The following is an 18,592-nucleotide window of genomic DNA, read 5'->3' on the forward strand; positions in this document are numbered from 1 at the left end:
GCTGGAGTAAACCAGGGAATAAGGCATGGGGAGTGCTGTCCCTTCTGTTTAGGCTCAAGGCAGGTGAGTTTATTTGCTACATAGGCTCGGAGATACTAGCTTATTAGAGACCAGAAGCACAGGGGGCTGTTGGAAAAGCATACAACCAAACCCTTTCCAGGGGAAAGTTAGAAGCTGGGCTGATTCCAGAGGCCACAGCTGTTGGGAGTGCTTGTGTGGTTCAAAACTCCCCTTTGTTCTTTGTGCTTGAGGGAAGTCCTCAGATGCCCTGTCCCTGCTGTTCCTCAAGCAAGGTGATTTAAGGGCCAAGCTTTCCAGCAGGGACTATAAAATTTGGGCACGATATGTGTGGTACATGCCCCTCACCCCTTGGGAAGAAGCTGGGAGTCGGAGTTTCCTTACCAATTATAAGGCATTGTGCTCAGGGTGGAGTTAGTCCCTGAGTCTATCTCCACTTTTCCTACCTGTATTGACATGGATATTTTCTCAGTTGTTCGGTGTGTCTTTCAACTGAATTCTGGCTTTCTCTGGGCGAGAATTAATCTGTGTGTAGGTGTTTACTTGGTGTGTCTGTGGGAGGAGGGATAGTTAGGAGCCTTCTATTGTGCCATATTGCTAATGTCCTGTCTGAATACTGTTTTTAAACTAAATGTTGGATTTAGTTAATTCCATCATCTTTCTAATCTGTCTTTTCCAAGTATCTACAACTTCATCTTTCTTGGGACTAAATGTCACATATGGTTAGTCTTTTCTTTTTCCATAAGATTATGCATACTAGAAATTGTGCCTTTAATGAAGTGAATTTCTGTATTTTCTCAACATGGTGCAAGATTTTTCTGAGAAAAATAAATACAATAATTCTATGACCTTTGCCTTGTGAGGATTCTGACAATGCTGTGAAGGAACTACAGGTACTTAGGTTGGGATGGGAAATCTATGAACCATAGCTTACTTTCATCCTGTGAAAGTGATTTCCATATTTGGAGAACAAAGGCAAGGCTTAACTTTATAAGCCAATTTTGTTTTATGCAGGTAGTCATTTAAACATGTTGATAGTGAAGTGGTACTCTAGTAATTCAAATGTTTTTCTCCCCCCACTCCTCTGTCCTCTTTCCAATCTTTACTCACAGTCCTGACAAAAGGAATAGTTTACAGTCCCTGACCTTTCACTTACCCTTCCATACCCACACAAAAAAAATGCATGAAAACTAAATATTTTATATTTCTTACTTTACAAAAATAAATTTTCTTGATTATTTACTACTTTAAATTTTTGTAGAGTAGTATCTTAAACCAAACAGAATGAAGACAGAATAATCAAGGAGCTTATATGGAAATATTACTAAAATGGAGACAAAAATATTCTTGTGAGAAATATAACCAAAGAAATATAATCAATTAGGGTTAAACCTTTAAAATAGTCATCTATGGAATGCTGATATAATTCAAAGCATTTTGAGAACTTTTAAAACATTGCATTCAGTAACTTTATGTTGCATACTTTTAAAGATACCTATTTTATAGTTACTCTTTTTTCCTTTAACAAAAAACACTATCAGCTAGTTGGAGCATCAACTTTACTGGAAAGACTTGACTTCAAATAAATTTTGACTACCAAAGTTATCCTTAAAGAATAGTAGCTAATTTTGAGGATATTTAGATATTTTGTGCTATGAATGCTACACAGTTTGAATAATATTATCTTATGTCTAAATAGTTTACAGTAATTTTGAATACATTTTCTCATTTGAGCCTCATGATAATTTTAAGAGATGGTAATATCCATATCGCATATGAAAATACCAAGGGTTAGTGGGGTTATGTGATTTACCCAATATTATAGAACCTTGAACTTGGCAGAAGGTCCAACTCTTCTCACTCTTAATTTAGCTCTCTAAGTACATCACACTGCTTTGCAATTCTACATGTTCTGGTGAAGTTGTGATTTTTCTTATAATTTTATATAAAATTAATTTTCATGTACATTATAAGAACATAATTTATACTGTTAGCTCTATGAGATAATTTTGATGAAGATATATACTTCAATGAAAACTAAGAAGTTTTGATACTGAAAACATCCTTAAGTTTGCCTTTCGCATTTACACATTCAGATTAATAGCTAAGCAGATATAAAGCCATAAATCTTTATTTCCAAATTGTCAGACATCTAGTACCCTAAGAGTCATTATATCAGAATAACCAGTCATCAATAACAATTTAAAAATTTGGACTCATTCAAAGAAAAATAGATAATAATGCACCCTTTCTTTTAATAGCCATAATATGCTATGAAATAAACTAAAAATAAGATTGTTTTGTTGAATATTAAAAGTAACCCCATGCTAATGGAAAAAGGCTTGGTAATTATTCCTTCATACAGGACATTTGCAAAAAGTTATTTTCTTGGGAAGCAAGAAAAGGCTGTTGGATTCTCATTATCAACTCATTCCTGTTTTTCTATCAGATTCCAAATCTTGTAAAAATTGGGTTAATTTGTATGACATTAGAAAAAGTATATACCTTCTCTAACTAGAAAACATGTGCTGCTTCAGTCAAGCTTAGAAATAATATATTGTTCTAAAAACTAAGATTTCTGACTTAGAAGACATATGGTGAATCATCATGAAGTCAGGGAGAGAAGAGGAGTTGTCATTAAATGTGCTCCATTAGAATTGTCAGGGGGACAGACTGTACTTTCCTACTAACAAATGTCCCTTTGTTAATGTCGTTGTCCCTATATTTTCATATTACATATATAATTCTTTTACTTTTTCCTGTGAATATGTGAAATGTTTTCTATTTTAAATTCACAGCATTTATGTTCTATTTTAATTCCACTGAAAAGGTATACTGTATACCTATTGTATATAAAAATGGAATTAAAAGCAATGCTGGAAAGGAGATAACAATTGGGCTTCTCTCTTTAGGGGTGAGAAAGTAGTTGATCTGGGAAAGACTCCATGGAGGAAGTTACATTTCAACAGTCTTAATTAGTGAAAAGAGCACTTGAGGGAGAGACAAACAAGACAAGGGAGACTATGAGTTTTGGTGTGACAAAAACACAAAGTATGCTGGGATATGGCTAGAAATTTCTATGGCTAGAAACAGAGAGGTAAAGCTAGATTGGGGTCATCCTGTAAATTATTTCAACCACCATGCAAGAGACTTCAGTCCTTATACTATAGTCAGTCATAGTAGGGACTTCTGGTTTTATTTAAAATACTTTAAAAATATTTATTAGAGTGAGAAAACCACAGTTCTTTATCCCACCCTTATGCACTCCCATTTTAACCAATTTAAGCTGATTGTATTAGTAGATTTGTTAATTTAGGACATTATCCATAGACTTTCTGTCATGGCACAAGAGTATTTAGCTAACTTACACCACACCTCTACTGCTTCATTCATTCCCCTCAATGTGACTATATCATTATTTTCAGCTCCTGTATTGCTTACCATTGTAACCTTAAAGAATATATTTAGATGCTGATTTCCTTGTTTATCAACTGTGTAAAGTATCCCTTGACTCTTTGCCATGTAAAATGAGTATACTAGCACTTGTATTTTTCCCCTTTAGTTTTCTTTCCCCTTGAAGTCTACTTTATCTGACATTAATATAGCCACTCCTGCTTTTATTATTAATATTTGCACAATATATATTTTTCCATCCTTTTCCTTTCAACCTGCCTATATCATTATATTTGAAAGGAGTTTCTTGTAAACAACATATATTAATAGTTAAGTCACGTTTTTAATCTACTCTGTACTCTTACGATTGATGTACTTAGACCATTTATATTTAAGATAATTATTGATATGTTGGAGCTTAAGTCTGCCATGTGTTTTTTTGTTTCCTTTTTGTTCTGTTTTTCATTTCAATTTTTTTTCCAAACTTCCTGTGGGTTATATAAATATTTTTTAGAGTCTCATTTTACCTATAGTTTTTTGGAGTATATCTGCTTTACAGCTTTTGACTACAGGTGTGTGCCACCATGCCCAGCTAATTTTTTTTAAATTTTTTGTAGAGATAGGGCCTCACTATGTTGCCCAGGTTGGTCTCAAACTCCTGGCCTCAAGAGATCCTCCCACCTCAGTCTCCCAAAATGCTTGGATTATAGGCATGAGCCATTGTACCCAGCCTCTTTTATAGCTTTTTTAGTGGTTACTCTAGGTAGAGTATATAAACATAACTTATCACAGTCTAGTGGTGTCATCATTTTCCCAGTTCAAGTGAAGTTTAAAAACCTTACCTCTCTTGACATGACTTTACTCTCCTTATTTATACTATGATAGTCACATATATCCTTTACATACATTGAAAACCATATCAGATAGTATTATAATTTTTGCTTCAACCATCAAACATAATTTAGAAAACTCAAGAGGAGAAAGTCTATATTGTATTTACCTACATTTTTGCTTCCTATATTCTTCCTTTCTGATGTTCCATCATTCATTCTTATATTATTTCCTTTCTATTTAGAGACCCTCCTTTAGCCAATTCTTTTAGGGTAGATCTGCTGGAAAAATTTCTTTGTTTTCCTTGATCTGAGGATATCCTGATTTACTCTTCATTCTTAGAGGACATTTTTGCTGAATATAGAATCTAGGTTGACAGTACTTTTTCTCAACACTTGAAAAATGTTGTACCACTTCTTTCTATGGTTTCCACTTTTTTATTGCCTTTAATATTTTTTTACTGTGGTAAAATACATGTAACAAAACTTACCATTTTAACCATTTTTAAGCATAAAATTCAATAGCACTAAATATATTCACAGTATTGTACAACCATCACCACTATCAATTTCCAGAACTTACCCATTAGACAGTAAGTCCCCATTTTCCCATTGCCCAGCCCCTGGTAACCACTATTCTACTTTTATCTTCATCAGATAATTCTAACATCTCTGTCATCTTGCTGTTGGCATCTTTTGACCGTCTTTTTTCATTCACTTTGAAATCTTCATGGTTCTTGGTTTGACAAGTGAATTTCAGTTGAAACCTAGACATTTTGGGTATTATGTTATGAGCCTTTGGATCTTATATAATCCTCTTTTGGTTGGCTTTCTGTGACACTGATCCAGCAGGGGAAGCAGGGATGCTGCCTTCTTTCAGCCAAGTGTGGTAAATGTCCAGGCTCCCCATTCAGCCTTCATTGACACTTAAAGGCAGAGCTTTTCATTACTTCTGGGCTACAAGGCTTCCACTAATACCTCCCTGGCTAGGATAGGTAAGAGTGTTTCGTTACTTAAGGTCACCATTTGGTTTCTGCTGACATCATGGGGTAGGAGGTAGCCTCATTACTGCTTGGCAGTGATCAAAGTCTTAACTCTCCACAAGGACTCCTCTAATGCCACACCAGTGAGCGGGGGGAACTCTATTGCTGTTGGGTGGAGGTAGCGGTCCAGGTTCCACTGACACTGCAGAGGGGTGGGGGTGGGGCTTATTACTGCCTAGCAAGGATGAAAATCCAAGTTCCTACTTGGCCTTCTCTGACCATGGCAGAGAACTTGGGATGCCTTGCTACAGCCTGGCAAAGGTGGAAGTCTAGGCTCCCTACTGGGCCTTTACTAGCATCAGTGGGGGTGGGGTAACAGTTTTTTCCGTGGTGTTTGGTTGGACTAGAGTGGTTATTGTCTTAGTTTTCTATCTTATTAGGCTGCTCCTTTCCTGGTCACTTTGCTGGAGGGCAAGCTTTTTTTGGGCCTTTTTTATCTCTACCTTTGGTGTTTCCAGGTTGCTACCTTCTTCAGCTCCAAGTCTGGGATATATGAGGCCAAAATTAAAAACCTGTAGAACTCACTGCCATGTCATTCCTTGGGTCTGGGTTCCCTTATTGGTCTGCTTTCTTCTCCCCATCTTTCAGAGTCTTCATATATATGGAAGAATAGGGAAAGATATGTCTACTATATCTTTCTGGAAGTGGACCCCCCTACTTAATTTAAAAATATAAATCAGATCATGTTTATGACCTGCTTACATGTCTTACCAGCTCTTCACTGCACTCCAAGGTAGTTGGAGTGCACATAGACTACAACGCCCTGTTTTCTCCAATTTCAGCCTATTTCTTTAGCCTCTTTTCATGCCTTTTGCCAATTCACTATGTTTTAGCCACACTGATTTCCTTTCTGTTCCTCAATCACCTCAAACTTTTTATACTTCAGAGATTTCACACATACTTCTACTACTCCCTTGAATGAGCTATTTCTGCTCTTTTGATGCCTCTATTCTTCTTATATCTCAAGACTGTGCCTAAAAGTCACCTACTCAGAGAAGTCTTTTTTGATCACCTTAAGGAGTTTGCTCTCCACCCTAATTGTTCTCTATCATTATACCTTATACATTTCATACTAGTACTTTTCATGATTTGCATATGTAATTTTTGTTTGTTTGTTTACTAGTATATTGTATGTTTTCCACTAGATTGTAAGCTCCATAGGGTCAGGAATCATGTCCATTATATTCACTAGTTTACTCATGGTGCTTAGACCAGTCCCTGGTACACAGTAACCATTTATTAAATGTTTGTTGAACAAATATAGACAAAACACTATATATACAAATTACATTGCCATCTTCTAATCTAGAAAGATGCTTGTTTATTTATTCATTTGGTATACATTTATATTTTCATACTGTGAAATATACCCATAATACTTTGTTTTTGAAACAGGGTCTCACTCTATTGCCTGGGCTAGAGTGCAGTGGCACAATCATAGCTCACTGCAGCCTCAAACTCCTGGGCTCAAACAATCCTCCTGCCTCAGCCTCCCAAGTAGCTGGCACTACAGGTATGTGCTACCACACCTGGATAATTTTTCTATTTTTTTTTTGTAGAGACAGGGTCTCACTATGTTGCTCAGGCTGGTCTCAAACTCCTGGCCTCAAGCAATCCTCCCACCTTGGCCTCACAAAGTGCTGAGATTACAGGCAAGAGCCACCAGGCCCAGCCTCCATAATACTTTTGTATGTCTCTGTCATTTCACTTGCTACATTATTTCAAAAATATCTATTTGTATGCCTTGTTTTGTTTACAGGCTTTGAGGACAGCAATCATATTTTGCTCATTTTTGTATTTATAGTGCTTATCATAGGGCCTATACAGAGGAGATACTCATGTTGAAAAATCAATAAATAATAGCTTGCACTGTGCTACAAAATATTTGAAATAGTTCCTAAGAGTAACTAAACAAACCAAAATATTTTCATTATATCACTGTTTCCTTTCAAAATCAAGAAAATGTCAAAAGCAGTGACAAACTTACATGTATCTCTCTTTCTGGATACAGTTCCTGGTCAGTAGGAATAACTGATTTGTTCCACTTGGTATGAGCATCCTTAATTAGACAATCATCCTAGAAGTAAATAAGTCCTATTTGAGAAAAAAGACAAAAATCGATGGAGAAAGATTTTCTTTCTCATTCCTCATCTTTATTCCTCAATTATTAGCCAAAGATTAAGCAATTGGTCTCCTACCTTAAGCACTTTTTACATTAAAAATTTTTTAGCTGTCTATAGGGATGTACCAGTGAGTTTATAAACTGGACTTTTGAGCTTATCTAGCATGAATTTTGCCAATTCACATTTGCCATTACCAAGTAAGACTGCTAAATGTTCAGATGAAAAGGAATCTAACATCTTGAATGTGAGAACATTCTCTAGATTTAGATATTTTGTAAATGATAAAGCTCAAAATGAAGCTTTATATCAGGGTGTTTGTTTTGTTTCTTATCCTGTAACATTAACATGAGGGGTTTTATAAATTATGGGGTTATCTTATGGAGCCCTAATGATTAGGGAAAATGAAGTCTTTTCAAATTTGAAATCGAGTTGCTACTGTTGCTGCTGCTGATTTACTAGGCCATGCTGGACTGGCCTAGTTTATCCAAGCAGAGTTTCAGCAGAGCTCACTCCTTCTGGGAGTATTTATGGGTTTCCTATATCAGATCTGTGCCAAGTGGTCAAGCAGTACCTAAGCAGCAGCATGGTGGCAGCTGCTAAGTTGGGTTGTCACACTTCCACAGATTTAGCCAGTAAGGAGACAACTCCAAATGGATGTAGAAAGTTTATTATTTACACAGATGGCAATGCAAGATCAATATAGTGTCAGATCCCCATGTCCCTAGAACCACAGAATGATACCAAATCCAAGGATCCAGATGATAGATGACAAGAGTGGTAGGTCACTCTGTTGTTGAGGAGCCAACTCTAATGTACAGACAAACAGTTTTATCATCTGAAGGTATACATGAAGTTGGGGCAAGATGGAAAGTCCCATGTTTTACTGGAACCAGGGTGACAGATAAGAAATGGACTTGAGGTAGATCCTCACAAGACTGACTACCTTGCCATGTTCTGAGTAGGATCACAGGGCATTCTTCCAAAACGTGTATCAGAATGTGAGTGATCCTTGTCTATGAGGCCTATGTGGAGATGTGTAAGATCACCAGGGTGCCATGGCAAAATTGTTCCCCAAAAATCTGATGAGGAGGGGGGATTTCAAAGCCAGCCCAGTTTAAAGGGTACCATCATTCTATAAATGATGAAAGTGTAATCAGATAAGAGTAGGTATCATTATTAGTGTCTGGAACTTCATCAGAAAAGAGTAATATAAGTGGTGGTGGATAAATTGGAGAATTATCATTCATTGTGAGAATTATCATTCATACACATAGGTAGGCTATGAGAAAAGATAGAAGGCAAATCAACTTATGAAAAAGTTAATGCCCTATATACCAAGCCTCCCCATTCTGACATCCAATTCTTTCATAGATCTTAATAAGGCTATAAAGGAGATCAAAGCTGACAAAACTACCAGATTTTTTTTTCAGTTCTTATTAGAACAGCATCATTTTTGCACTTCACAAAACTTCCCACTCTTTTTTCTACCTGAAATTCTTTGTTCATTGGGCTATCATGACACTGCCTTCTCTTGGTTCTGCTTATAATTTACTTCTCTTTCTTTTCTGTGGGCTTCCTCCATGGGCATCTCATATCCTCCCTGTCTCATTCATATTCTTTTTTCAGTATTGACTCTCGAATCTATATCTTCAGCCCATGCTGAGCTTCACATTCCTATATGTGAGTGCAGAAACTCCCTACCAGAAATCCCTTCTTGAATGTCCCACATGTACCTCATGTTTAGGAATCTCTAAAACAGAATTAATATCTCAGATCACTTCCCTCTTTCAAGTCTGTTACTTCTATGTTTTATGTCATATGGAGAAGAAATAATTTAACCATTTGTCCAAGCTAGAATCCTGGGAATCATTCTTGATATTGCTCTTTTCCTAACCTACCATATCCAATCAATCACCAAGGTCTCCTGGATATTTATTAAATATATCTCCTCTCTCCATGCCCACCTCCACTGCTCTATTTATGACCTGAGTCATCTCTTTACTGGTCTGTTGCCACATCCTCTTAATTGACATTCCCCTGCCCCCATCCTATCCCTCTTAAATCTGTTCTCCATGTCTGCCAGAGTAGTCTGTATAAGATATAAATATATGACCAAGTCACTTCATTGCTTAAAATCCTTAAATGGCTCTATCTTGGACAGTTTGAATTTTTTTCCATGACATGGCTTTTGCCCAACCCTCCCACTTCATCTCCTGTCACCTCTTGCTTTGCATTTTAATGCCAGCCATCCAGGTACCTATACATAGTGCTCTATAACTTTGCTGACAATGTCCTTCTGCCTATAAGCCCTCTTTGGCAATATTACTTGGCTGTTATCCTTTAAGACCTAAAAGAGGCATTAGCCTTGCCATATAGTCTTTCCCCCAGCTGTTACATATTATACTTCTCTTCTTATAGTACTGGACATATCTATCATTGCACTTATCACACTATCCAATTAACTGTAAATGTTTCTATTTCCCCCACCAATCCATGAGAATCTTGGTCATCTTTGCAGCCATAAAATCAAGCTAGTTTTTCTAATCAAAGGATACAACTGGGCCAGCACGTTGATTGCACTCAGGGAAATGTTTGTTGAAAAAGAGTTTATATGCCCTTCATTAATGCCTGCAAAATGCACTGGAAACTTCCGTGGTGGGCTAGGGCTCTATGTGTTAAGACAGGTAGGTTTCCTAAACTCGGTGGGCTCTGGGATTTCTATTAGACCATGATTAATATAGTAGGGGGGAGCCCTGGAAAGAGCCCTATAAAAACCCTATTGGGGTAACCTCAACTCAAGCCAACTTCTCTTCACCCAGAGAGTATTACTGTAAATCTTGGTTGAGAAAGGACATGGTTTGATTTAATACAGTTTATCCTACAGGCAGAATAGCAAAGAAAGGATTCTACTAATTTAATTATCTTCTCCGGGTGCATCTCCCTATTAATCTAAAGGGAGATTTGGCCCAGAGCAGTGCACTGAATGCCCATTTACAGTTAAGGTCTCTTCTTACTTGCTGCTCTGATGATTGGAGGCTTAGACAGATTGCTATCAGGTGGTTGGTCATAGAAGAGGCTCTAGTTCTTAATTCATAACTGTTAGTTGAATTACCCTGGGAAGAAAATAACATTGTTTTAGAAATTTTGCTGAGCTTTCTCTGGAACAAGTTTTACATATTTTTCTTGGGAATAACTTGTGTTAGGCATTATCCTTTCCATATATTCCTCCCCCCAGCTATTAGTCTTATCAGAATTGCCTAGCTAATTTTTCTGATCAAGGAATACAGCTTTCAAAATTATAGGAAAGGTCTGGGCAAAAATAAATGGAATAAAGGAGGCTTCTATCCTTTCCTCTATTTTAGGACATGGACTACTCTCATAGCTGTTCCATGTTGTCACTTCTCAATACCCATTAAAAGACAAAAGAAAAAATAATTTATGATAAAGTATCATTTAAAAAGCAAGAAACCTAAAAATTAGACAGCTATAGCAAAAATACAAAATCTAAGCAAACTGGAAAAATTACCAGAAAGGGCTTTGCGAGACATTTTGTTTAAATGTTAAGTAACTAAACATTAAAACATGTCTTGCATGCAAGTCTGAGGCCTGATGCTCAGTGTCTTAGCAGAAGAAATGGTAAGTGAAGATTAAGCCCCATATAAGATAGCCTAGGTTGGAAAATGTAGAAGTCAGAGATACTCAGCTTGCAGTTTCAGAAGAAATATTCACATTACTTACTCCTCTCTTTCACTCCTAAGAGACAAAGGCTTGAAGATCCTTCTTCCAGTGGAAGGCTCCCTCCCTATCTGACCTAATCTCTATAAATCAGATCCATTGAGCACCCGGATTCCACTTAGAGGACCATTTCTGAATCCCATGTCTGAAGCTAATCAGAATCATTACTTCTACTATAAAATCTTAACAGAATATTTTGTTCAAGAGATTTAAATTTTTATTGAAATCTACAGAGAGAAGAATTAAAAAGATAAAACTATAACAACTTAGTGCCATAAATTAGATTAAGAAAAAAAGATTTAAAAAGATAATTTAAAGTGACTCATTTTGATATGGTGCAAACATCTTGCATGTTGTCTCCAACTAATTTAACTACTTTAATATTTCTACTGCCTGCTTCCAAAAAGAGTCTAAGCCTGTTTCCAAAGAATCAGTTTGGCTTTCATATCTAGACTGTTGAAGCATGTGTGACATCATACTATTTAGTGAATTATGTTGTTTTTGTTTTGTTTTGTTTTTTATTTCAGGGTATTATGAGGGTACAAATATTATGGTTACATTTTATGTCTTTGCCTCACCCAAGGGAGGGTTAGAGGCATGCCCTTCCCCTCTACAATGCTCCCTATGTCCTTTACTTGTGGGTTTGCCCCCCCATCCCCCTAATCCCTGGAGAGTATTACTGCCATGTGAGCACCGGTGAATTATGTTTTGATATGTATTTTACAACATACTTTTTCCCCTAATCTTTGAGACTGTATTTTGCATTATGAGAAGGCAAAATTAAGCTGCTAAAGTTTGTATACTTACACAATATGGAGCAAGACATTAACCTTTTGAATAACAGGCAAAAATATAAAAACTAGATTTTTAAAACAGTTGTGGACAGAAAAATACAGAATTTAGCTGAGTCATTAGAATTAAGAATAAAGGAGTGAAGACAATGATGATTTAATCCTTTTTTCTTCCCCCCAAATCAAAAATATTTGAAGTAAAAAGCCAGTTATGTTCTGAACAAATTAAATGAAATAATGCTTATTATATTGTCAAAATCAAAGGCAAATGCTATGTTTTGTAAGGGAAACCTCCAGATTTAGGGCAAACACTTAAGGCCTTGGTGAAATCTATTAGTGTAACTGTACACCTACATTTTGGTTCAGTCATTTTTAGTTCTTATTTTTTATAGTTATCTTAATTAGACCAAATAAATTTCTCACTGTAACATAAATAAGAGAACATGTACAACTTAATTCTGACATAGGGTCTTCCTCATAATCCTCTTTACCTTGGATCTTTTTTTCCCATCTTTGGCACTGGTTTTTTCACCAAATACACATCTCTTTTATTTTTACTGCATCCTGGTTTTCGGCATTTATTTTGATTGATATTCCACTCATCATGCAAGTGATATCTCACTTTGAACTTGTATGCAATTATGATGCACAGTATGGTTGCTTGTTGTGCAAGCCTAGTCTCGATGTGCAATTTGGTGTCTCAGCCAAATTTGGTCACTTCCTTCATTCTCATAGTTGCTGTGTAGGTACTGTAGGTCACCAACACTTATGGTAACTCTCAGACTTCTTTGTATTTATTTCTGATGAGACATAATCAATTAATATTCAATGGACTTTCCATTCACTCACACTGTTTTGTGACACTGATACAGGACCTTTTACTAGTTTTAAAAGTTCATTTTCTGCAATCACCTTAACTTGGTATTAAAATCATGCATCATAACCTCAGATAAATTACTTAACCTCTTTAGCCTTATTCATTAATTTATTCAACATTTATTGATCTATGTGTAATAAGCTAGGGGATAGTAAGTGAATCCGATAGCTAAGGTTTTCTCATCTGTAAAATGTGGCTAATGATGGAGCTGTTTTGAGGATAAAATGTATGCAAGGTCCTTAGGACCATGCTCAGTAAGTGTTCATTGTCATTATTAGCAGCATTATTTTGATACAATTACTTTTAACGTCTCCCTATGACTATAACCTCTAACCATTCACAATGTATCCATTACATTTTTTTAACATGAAGCAACTCCATAAATTACTGACACTAAAAATGGTCTTTTCTAGCAATATTGATGTAATGTTCTTTGACTCAATTGGAATGTAAGCACTCCGAAATACAAAACCTTTCACACCTGCTCAGCTAAGAAAAAACTATAAAACACAACCATTATCTGGATAATGAAAGGAAGGTTCTATACCTGTGTCCTCTGAGTGTAGACTTGTCTAGATAATCTAAATTTCTTTCCAACATTTTGCATATACTTTTAGTTTGGATTATTAGGAAAATAAATAACAAGCCTAAATACAGGCCATCTTAAATTTTACTTGTATTGCTAGCAAGAAAATATCACAATATTTTAACTACTGTGGTTTCAGGCTGTGTATGGGGGTTAGGGTCTTCAGTTCACACCAGTTGAAGATAGTGGTACTTCTGTGTTTCATAAAATTAAGCTAGAAAAAAAATGGGTTATTGTAGGAACTGGCAATACATTATTGAAATGGTTATTAAGAGTTTCTCTTTTACTCAATGGAGATCTTTAACACATTAACTGTCATGTGAGTTGTATTTAACCCATGCTAGTTTTGAGCCAAGGGCCTCCTGAAGCATATGTAACTCACATGTCTCTTTACCTTGGGAGCCACGTGAACTATTTTTCAAGTTGCGTATAACTCACGCACAGAAAAAAAATAAAAAATAAATTTTTCATTAAATTACAAAGGATTGTTTTGTTTTGAAAGTTTTTAATTCTATTTTCTTAATGAAACACCGTGGCCCCAAGGAAAAAATTTTTTTTCTAGTGTGGCAGTCAATGTGTTAAGAATGACAGGGAGAAAACACTTACAATGGTGGTAGAGAGTTTGCATCTTTGCTCTAGGATTATTTGTCGGTTAAAGCGAAGCCTCATTAAGCAAACTGTATTTTACTAAGGGTTGCATAGTACCCTGTGTAAGAATTTTGAAGAAAATGAGTTTTGAAAAATCATGTTGTTTACAATTTGTGTCTCATTTTAAGTCCCACTGTTACCCTTCAGTTCTTATATAAGAACATCTGAACACAAAATGACATCCTCTAAAATAGGTACAGGGAGCTGTGTTGGAGGAGTTGGCCAAAAACCCGAAACTGAGCCTTTTAAAAAGGCAGGTGGAGCAGAACCTGTCTCAGGGTCACCAAGACAAGCAGCTTTAAGGTGAAAGCCTCCACGCCTGACAATCCCAGACCCGCTCATCACCCGGGGAAGATCGACAGCACTGGCCCTCCTGCCTCGTCATCGCTGCGTTTCTGGCTGGTTCTCGTCCACGGCAGTCAGTCCACGCCTCCGTCTCCGCAGGGGTGCGCGGGTCTCGGGAATCACCTCTGGAGCCCACTCAGCTGCGGGGAGGAGGAGGGAGCGAGTGAGAACGAGGGAAGCCCAGGCTCTGGCTGTAACCCCGACGCTCAGCAGTGTTCCCCTCCCCTCGGCGGAGGGGCCGTAGATACCTCCTCAGCCACCTCAGCTGTCGGCGTTCAACTGGTGGACGGCCAGTACCGCTGAGGCTGCTACTGCTCCTGTCGCCGCCGCGTCCCCTCAAAGGCCCCTCAGAGCCGCACTCCAGCCGCCCGCACCTGATTGACTGACTGACCCCGGGCTCAGGCTCGTGCTGCCGCCACCGCCGCCGCCGCCGCGCACGCGCTCCTCGTGCGCCTCTGTTCCCGGGCGGCCCCTAGGGCGGGAACGCCAAGCTGCAAGCTGCCCGCACCTGCCTGCCTGCTAGACAGACCCTCCGCTCCGGCCTCGTGCCGGCACGCGCACGCGCCTCGCGCGCCTGCCGTCGGCCCTGGGGGCGGGACCGCGCGGCAGCGAGCGGGCGGGGGGCTCGTGGCGCGCGCGCCCCGCACCCGAGGGCTGCGGAGAGATATTTTGGGTGGCAGGAGGCCCCTCGTCATTTCCGCCGGGCAGCTAGTCGTGCCGGGGGCTTCACTCCCGTGTGTGAGGCTAACGGGCAAGTTGGCTGCGGGCGGGCGGCGGCGGCGGCGGCGGCGGCTCCGTCTCTGAACGCCGCGACCCTCGGCAGCTCAAGCCATGAACTGAAGCCCCGCAGGGACAGAGACCCGAGCGAAGCGGCGGAGGCAGCAGTAGCAGCCGCCTCAGCAGGGACTGAACAGACCTGGCTTGGAGCCGCGACCCCGGCGGGTTTCCCTCCCCGTCGCCGTTCTCACCACTGCTGCCAGCCTTTAGCTAAGAGACATTACAGCCGCGAGACCCGACACACAAAAGCCGCTTTCTCCGCGCCGCCCGCCCAGTGAGGCTGCGGTCAGCTAGGGACCCCACCTGAGGGAGGCTCGGGCTGCTGAGTTCGTTTTGTGTCTGAGCTCCGCGCAGAGCACGGAACCGACCGAGTGCCCATGGCTCTGATAATGGAACCGGTGAGCAAATGGTCTCCGAGTCAAGTAGTGGACTGGATGAAAGGTAATGCCCGCTGTGGGGAGGACGAGACCGCACTGGGGTGCGGGGTCCCTGCGCTAGGTTAGGAGGGGACGCCCGCCGCTGCAGAGCCCGCCATCGGGGCTTCCACCGGCCGATTGTGGTACGCTGGGGGACGGGAGGGGTCCTCCGGGACTGTAGGGGGCCGGGGTCCCCGGTCTCCTTTTGTCTCCAGCCAGAGGGGCGAGGAGAGGCGCGGAAAGCGAGGGGGCGGCCAGCGCCACCCGGTTGGAGGCAGAGAGCCCGGCGGTGGAATCCCAGCGCATCTTGCCCTGTCCTCGCTTCCCTGGCGGGGAGGACGTGGCGACCCTTGTCTTCTAGCTCAGGGAGGACCCTCCACCCCAGGACCTGTGCCCCTGGTCGCCCCTTCTCTGGCCCCTTTGTTCCTGGGAAACCTGACTCTCCCTTGGCGGCTGCCCCTGCCAGGTGCCTACCCCAGCGCCAACTCTCCCAGCAACTTTTAAGCCCGCATAATGGGGTCAGGAGGCGGCTGCCCCCGTTTGGAGCTGGGGAGCGCCCCCTCCCCTAGATTTGGCTGAGGATGCTTGGGGCGGGGAGGACGCGCTACTTTGGGGTAAGGAAGGAAAACATGCTTCCGCTGGGACAGCATCCGCGGTGGTATCTATAGGCTTCCTCCTGTGCATCTCCCCGCGTCCTTTGCCTCTGCTTTCTCCCATTCAGGCTGGTTGAGGCTTTGACCTGCACAGCTTTTTTAGGGGCTCCGACGCCAGGTGCAAGGTGATGCGCATTCAAGTACCCTCGCATTTCTTCCATCTTGAAGTCCCCCCCCGCCCCGTCTTTTGCCCCTATCAATTTCTAACAACCACAGTTATAGACACTCGCTCACCTAGTCGCAAACGTGGGCTTTTTCTCTAGTCCCTGGGCTTTCCTGCCTCACTACCTCCCTCTGTTGTCTGAGTTAATGGGCTTGTTGAGGACCCCCCCCCTTCGTTCTCCAGGCCCAACTCTTCCCTAAGATTTTGGGAATGCTGAGGAGGGGATGGATGGGATGAAATAAAGGATCCCTGACCATACTTGGCAGATGTTAGAGCCTTGCTTGAAGTAGTACCTGAGCACAAACTCTAGGTAGATCACTCAGGGACCGAATACTCACCGTCTTTGAAAATGCCGTTATGAAGATGAGGGACCCCCCCCCTTCTCAGGGCTTGCTTAGCCGCCAGACTTTCTAAGCTCCAGGTACTTTAGAACGAAAGATGGGGTGATTGGAAGGGCTTGAAAGTGACAGGGAGAAACTCATCCCCCCCCCCCGCATGTTTTCCCTGGCCTTTTTGGCCCCTTGCTTATTCTTGTGGATTTTTATCTATTTTGCTTTCTTTTTATTCCCTTACTTGCCCTTTTATTCCTCATTTACTTTCTTTTTTCTGATATGTGGAACGTGGTTTGTAACTGCAAAGCACACCGAATGTGAGTGAACTGAATTAAACCTAATTCATTATTTATTGACTGTGCCCCCCTGTGTGCGGTGCATTGTGCTAAGGTGCCATGGGGGTTATAAAGATGACTAAGACAAAGTCCTGCAGTGGCTTATCTTTTTTGCTGCTTTTTCTCTTTGTATATTTGCTACTGAAATTCCAATTTCCTAGATTCCCACTAATTCCCCCCCTCCTTCTTAGATACAGACAAACATCTGTTTTCTCTCTTTCTTAGGGAAGAAAGAGGCAGAGTAAATGCAGGAAGCAAGAATGCTTAATTAAAACCCTTTCTTTGAATTTGTGTAAAAGGTTACCTTAGTTTGAGTCTGTTGCTGAAATATTCAAAGAAAAGCTGTCTTGGTTCTATGGGAGTCTGATTACCTTCATAGACTACCTCTTACAAATTCCCATGACGCTTGTAGGGAGTGCTGCATACTCCATCTTCTTCACCTCCCACCCTCTCAGCTACATTCTTGCAGTTTCCCCTAGGTGCACTGAAGCAAGTAGAACATTCCATGCACACATTCTGACACACATTATTAGTTTTCTAGTACACTAGTCCTTTAAAAATCTCTCCAGCCTAAAATGCAGCTTCTTTGAAGTTAGGTTAACATTATTAGCTGTGATTTTAAGTGGTTTTTATATTTAAGTTGAATAACTTGTTTCATACCTGTTGGTAACACATTTTAGAGCTATTTGAAAACATCAATTGGGTACCCAAGATAGGATTTGTGTGTGTTTGTACATATGCCTCGAAGAGAATAACTGATGTGATTACCTGTATATTTCAAGTTCCAATCTGCTTACTGCTGAAATTTCCATAATAATTCTATAAATTTGATTTGAGATATTATCAGAAAATGAGATTTTAAAAAATGGATGAAATGAACATTTCCTCAACTTGTACCTTACACTGTTACCTTAATTAATTATTCCCTCTTTATCCTTTTCCCCAAAAAGAATTTTAACAGAAGATATTTTAAAAATACTTTTCACCATTTCCTTAGATTCAGTAATGTTTAAAAGGCAACTGCTAACATAGACTGTAGCTTTGAGATGGCTAAACCTCATTTGGTTTTGTATAATGTAGTGTTGTAAAGACAGTACCAAAGAATGAACAAGACTCTTGAACAACTGCAACACTGTGGGAGTTCTTCAGAGCATGCTCCTAATGTGGCAGTTTCATCACCCTTAACATTTAAAGCATATAACATATGCTTTCTGCTAGTCACAATCATAAATAGTTATAACTCTGTTTAGTAAGGTACATTCTTTATGTACTTTCTAGGATATTTTTCTCTTCACTAATAGAGAAAGAACCATTAAGTGTATAAGAATAGACACAGGCATATATTTATGATTCTAGAAAATTTATGGAAGTGGTATAGAAACTCAGTCATCACAGAAATGAGGGGGGAAGAACAGGCTGACAAGATTAGTAAGCTTTGGTGGCATATATTTGATATTATTTATGAGGGAACATTTATACATTGCAATTTATTTTGATCTATTACTTTTTATTAAAATATTAGAGATG

At 39.8% G+C, this 18,592-nt stretch overlaps 1 protein-coding gene across 2 annotated transcripts in view; it reads left to right on the top strand.

Moving 5' to 3' along the window:
• Positions 1-15,267: 15,267 nt before the first annotated feature.
• CNKSR2 (connector enhancer of kinase suppressor of Ras 2) overlaps positions 15,268-18,592 on the top strand; it is a 284,669-nt gene continuing 281,344 nt past the window's right edge. For both annotated transcript variants that reach the window (XM_012656319.1, XM_012656320.1), the window contains exon 1: positions 15,268-15,607. In XM_012656319.1, coding sequence (XP_012511773.1) covers positions 15,544-15,607 — 64 coding nt within the window. In that variant the 5' untranslated portion in view covers positions 15,268-15,543. The remainder of the gene's footprint in view (positions 15,608-18,592) is intronic.

Source organism: Propithecus coquereli, unplaced genomic scaffold, assembly GCF_000956105.1.
Source record: "Propithecus coquereli isolate 6110/MARCELLA unplaced genomic scaffold, Pcoq_1.0 Scaffold50, whole genome shotgun sequence".
In the NCBI taxonomy this organism is placed as follows: domain Eukaryota; kingdom Metazoa; phylum Chordata; class Mammalia; order Primates; family Indriidae; genus Propithecus; species Propithecus coquereli.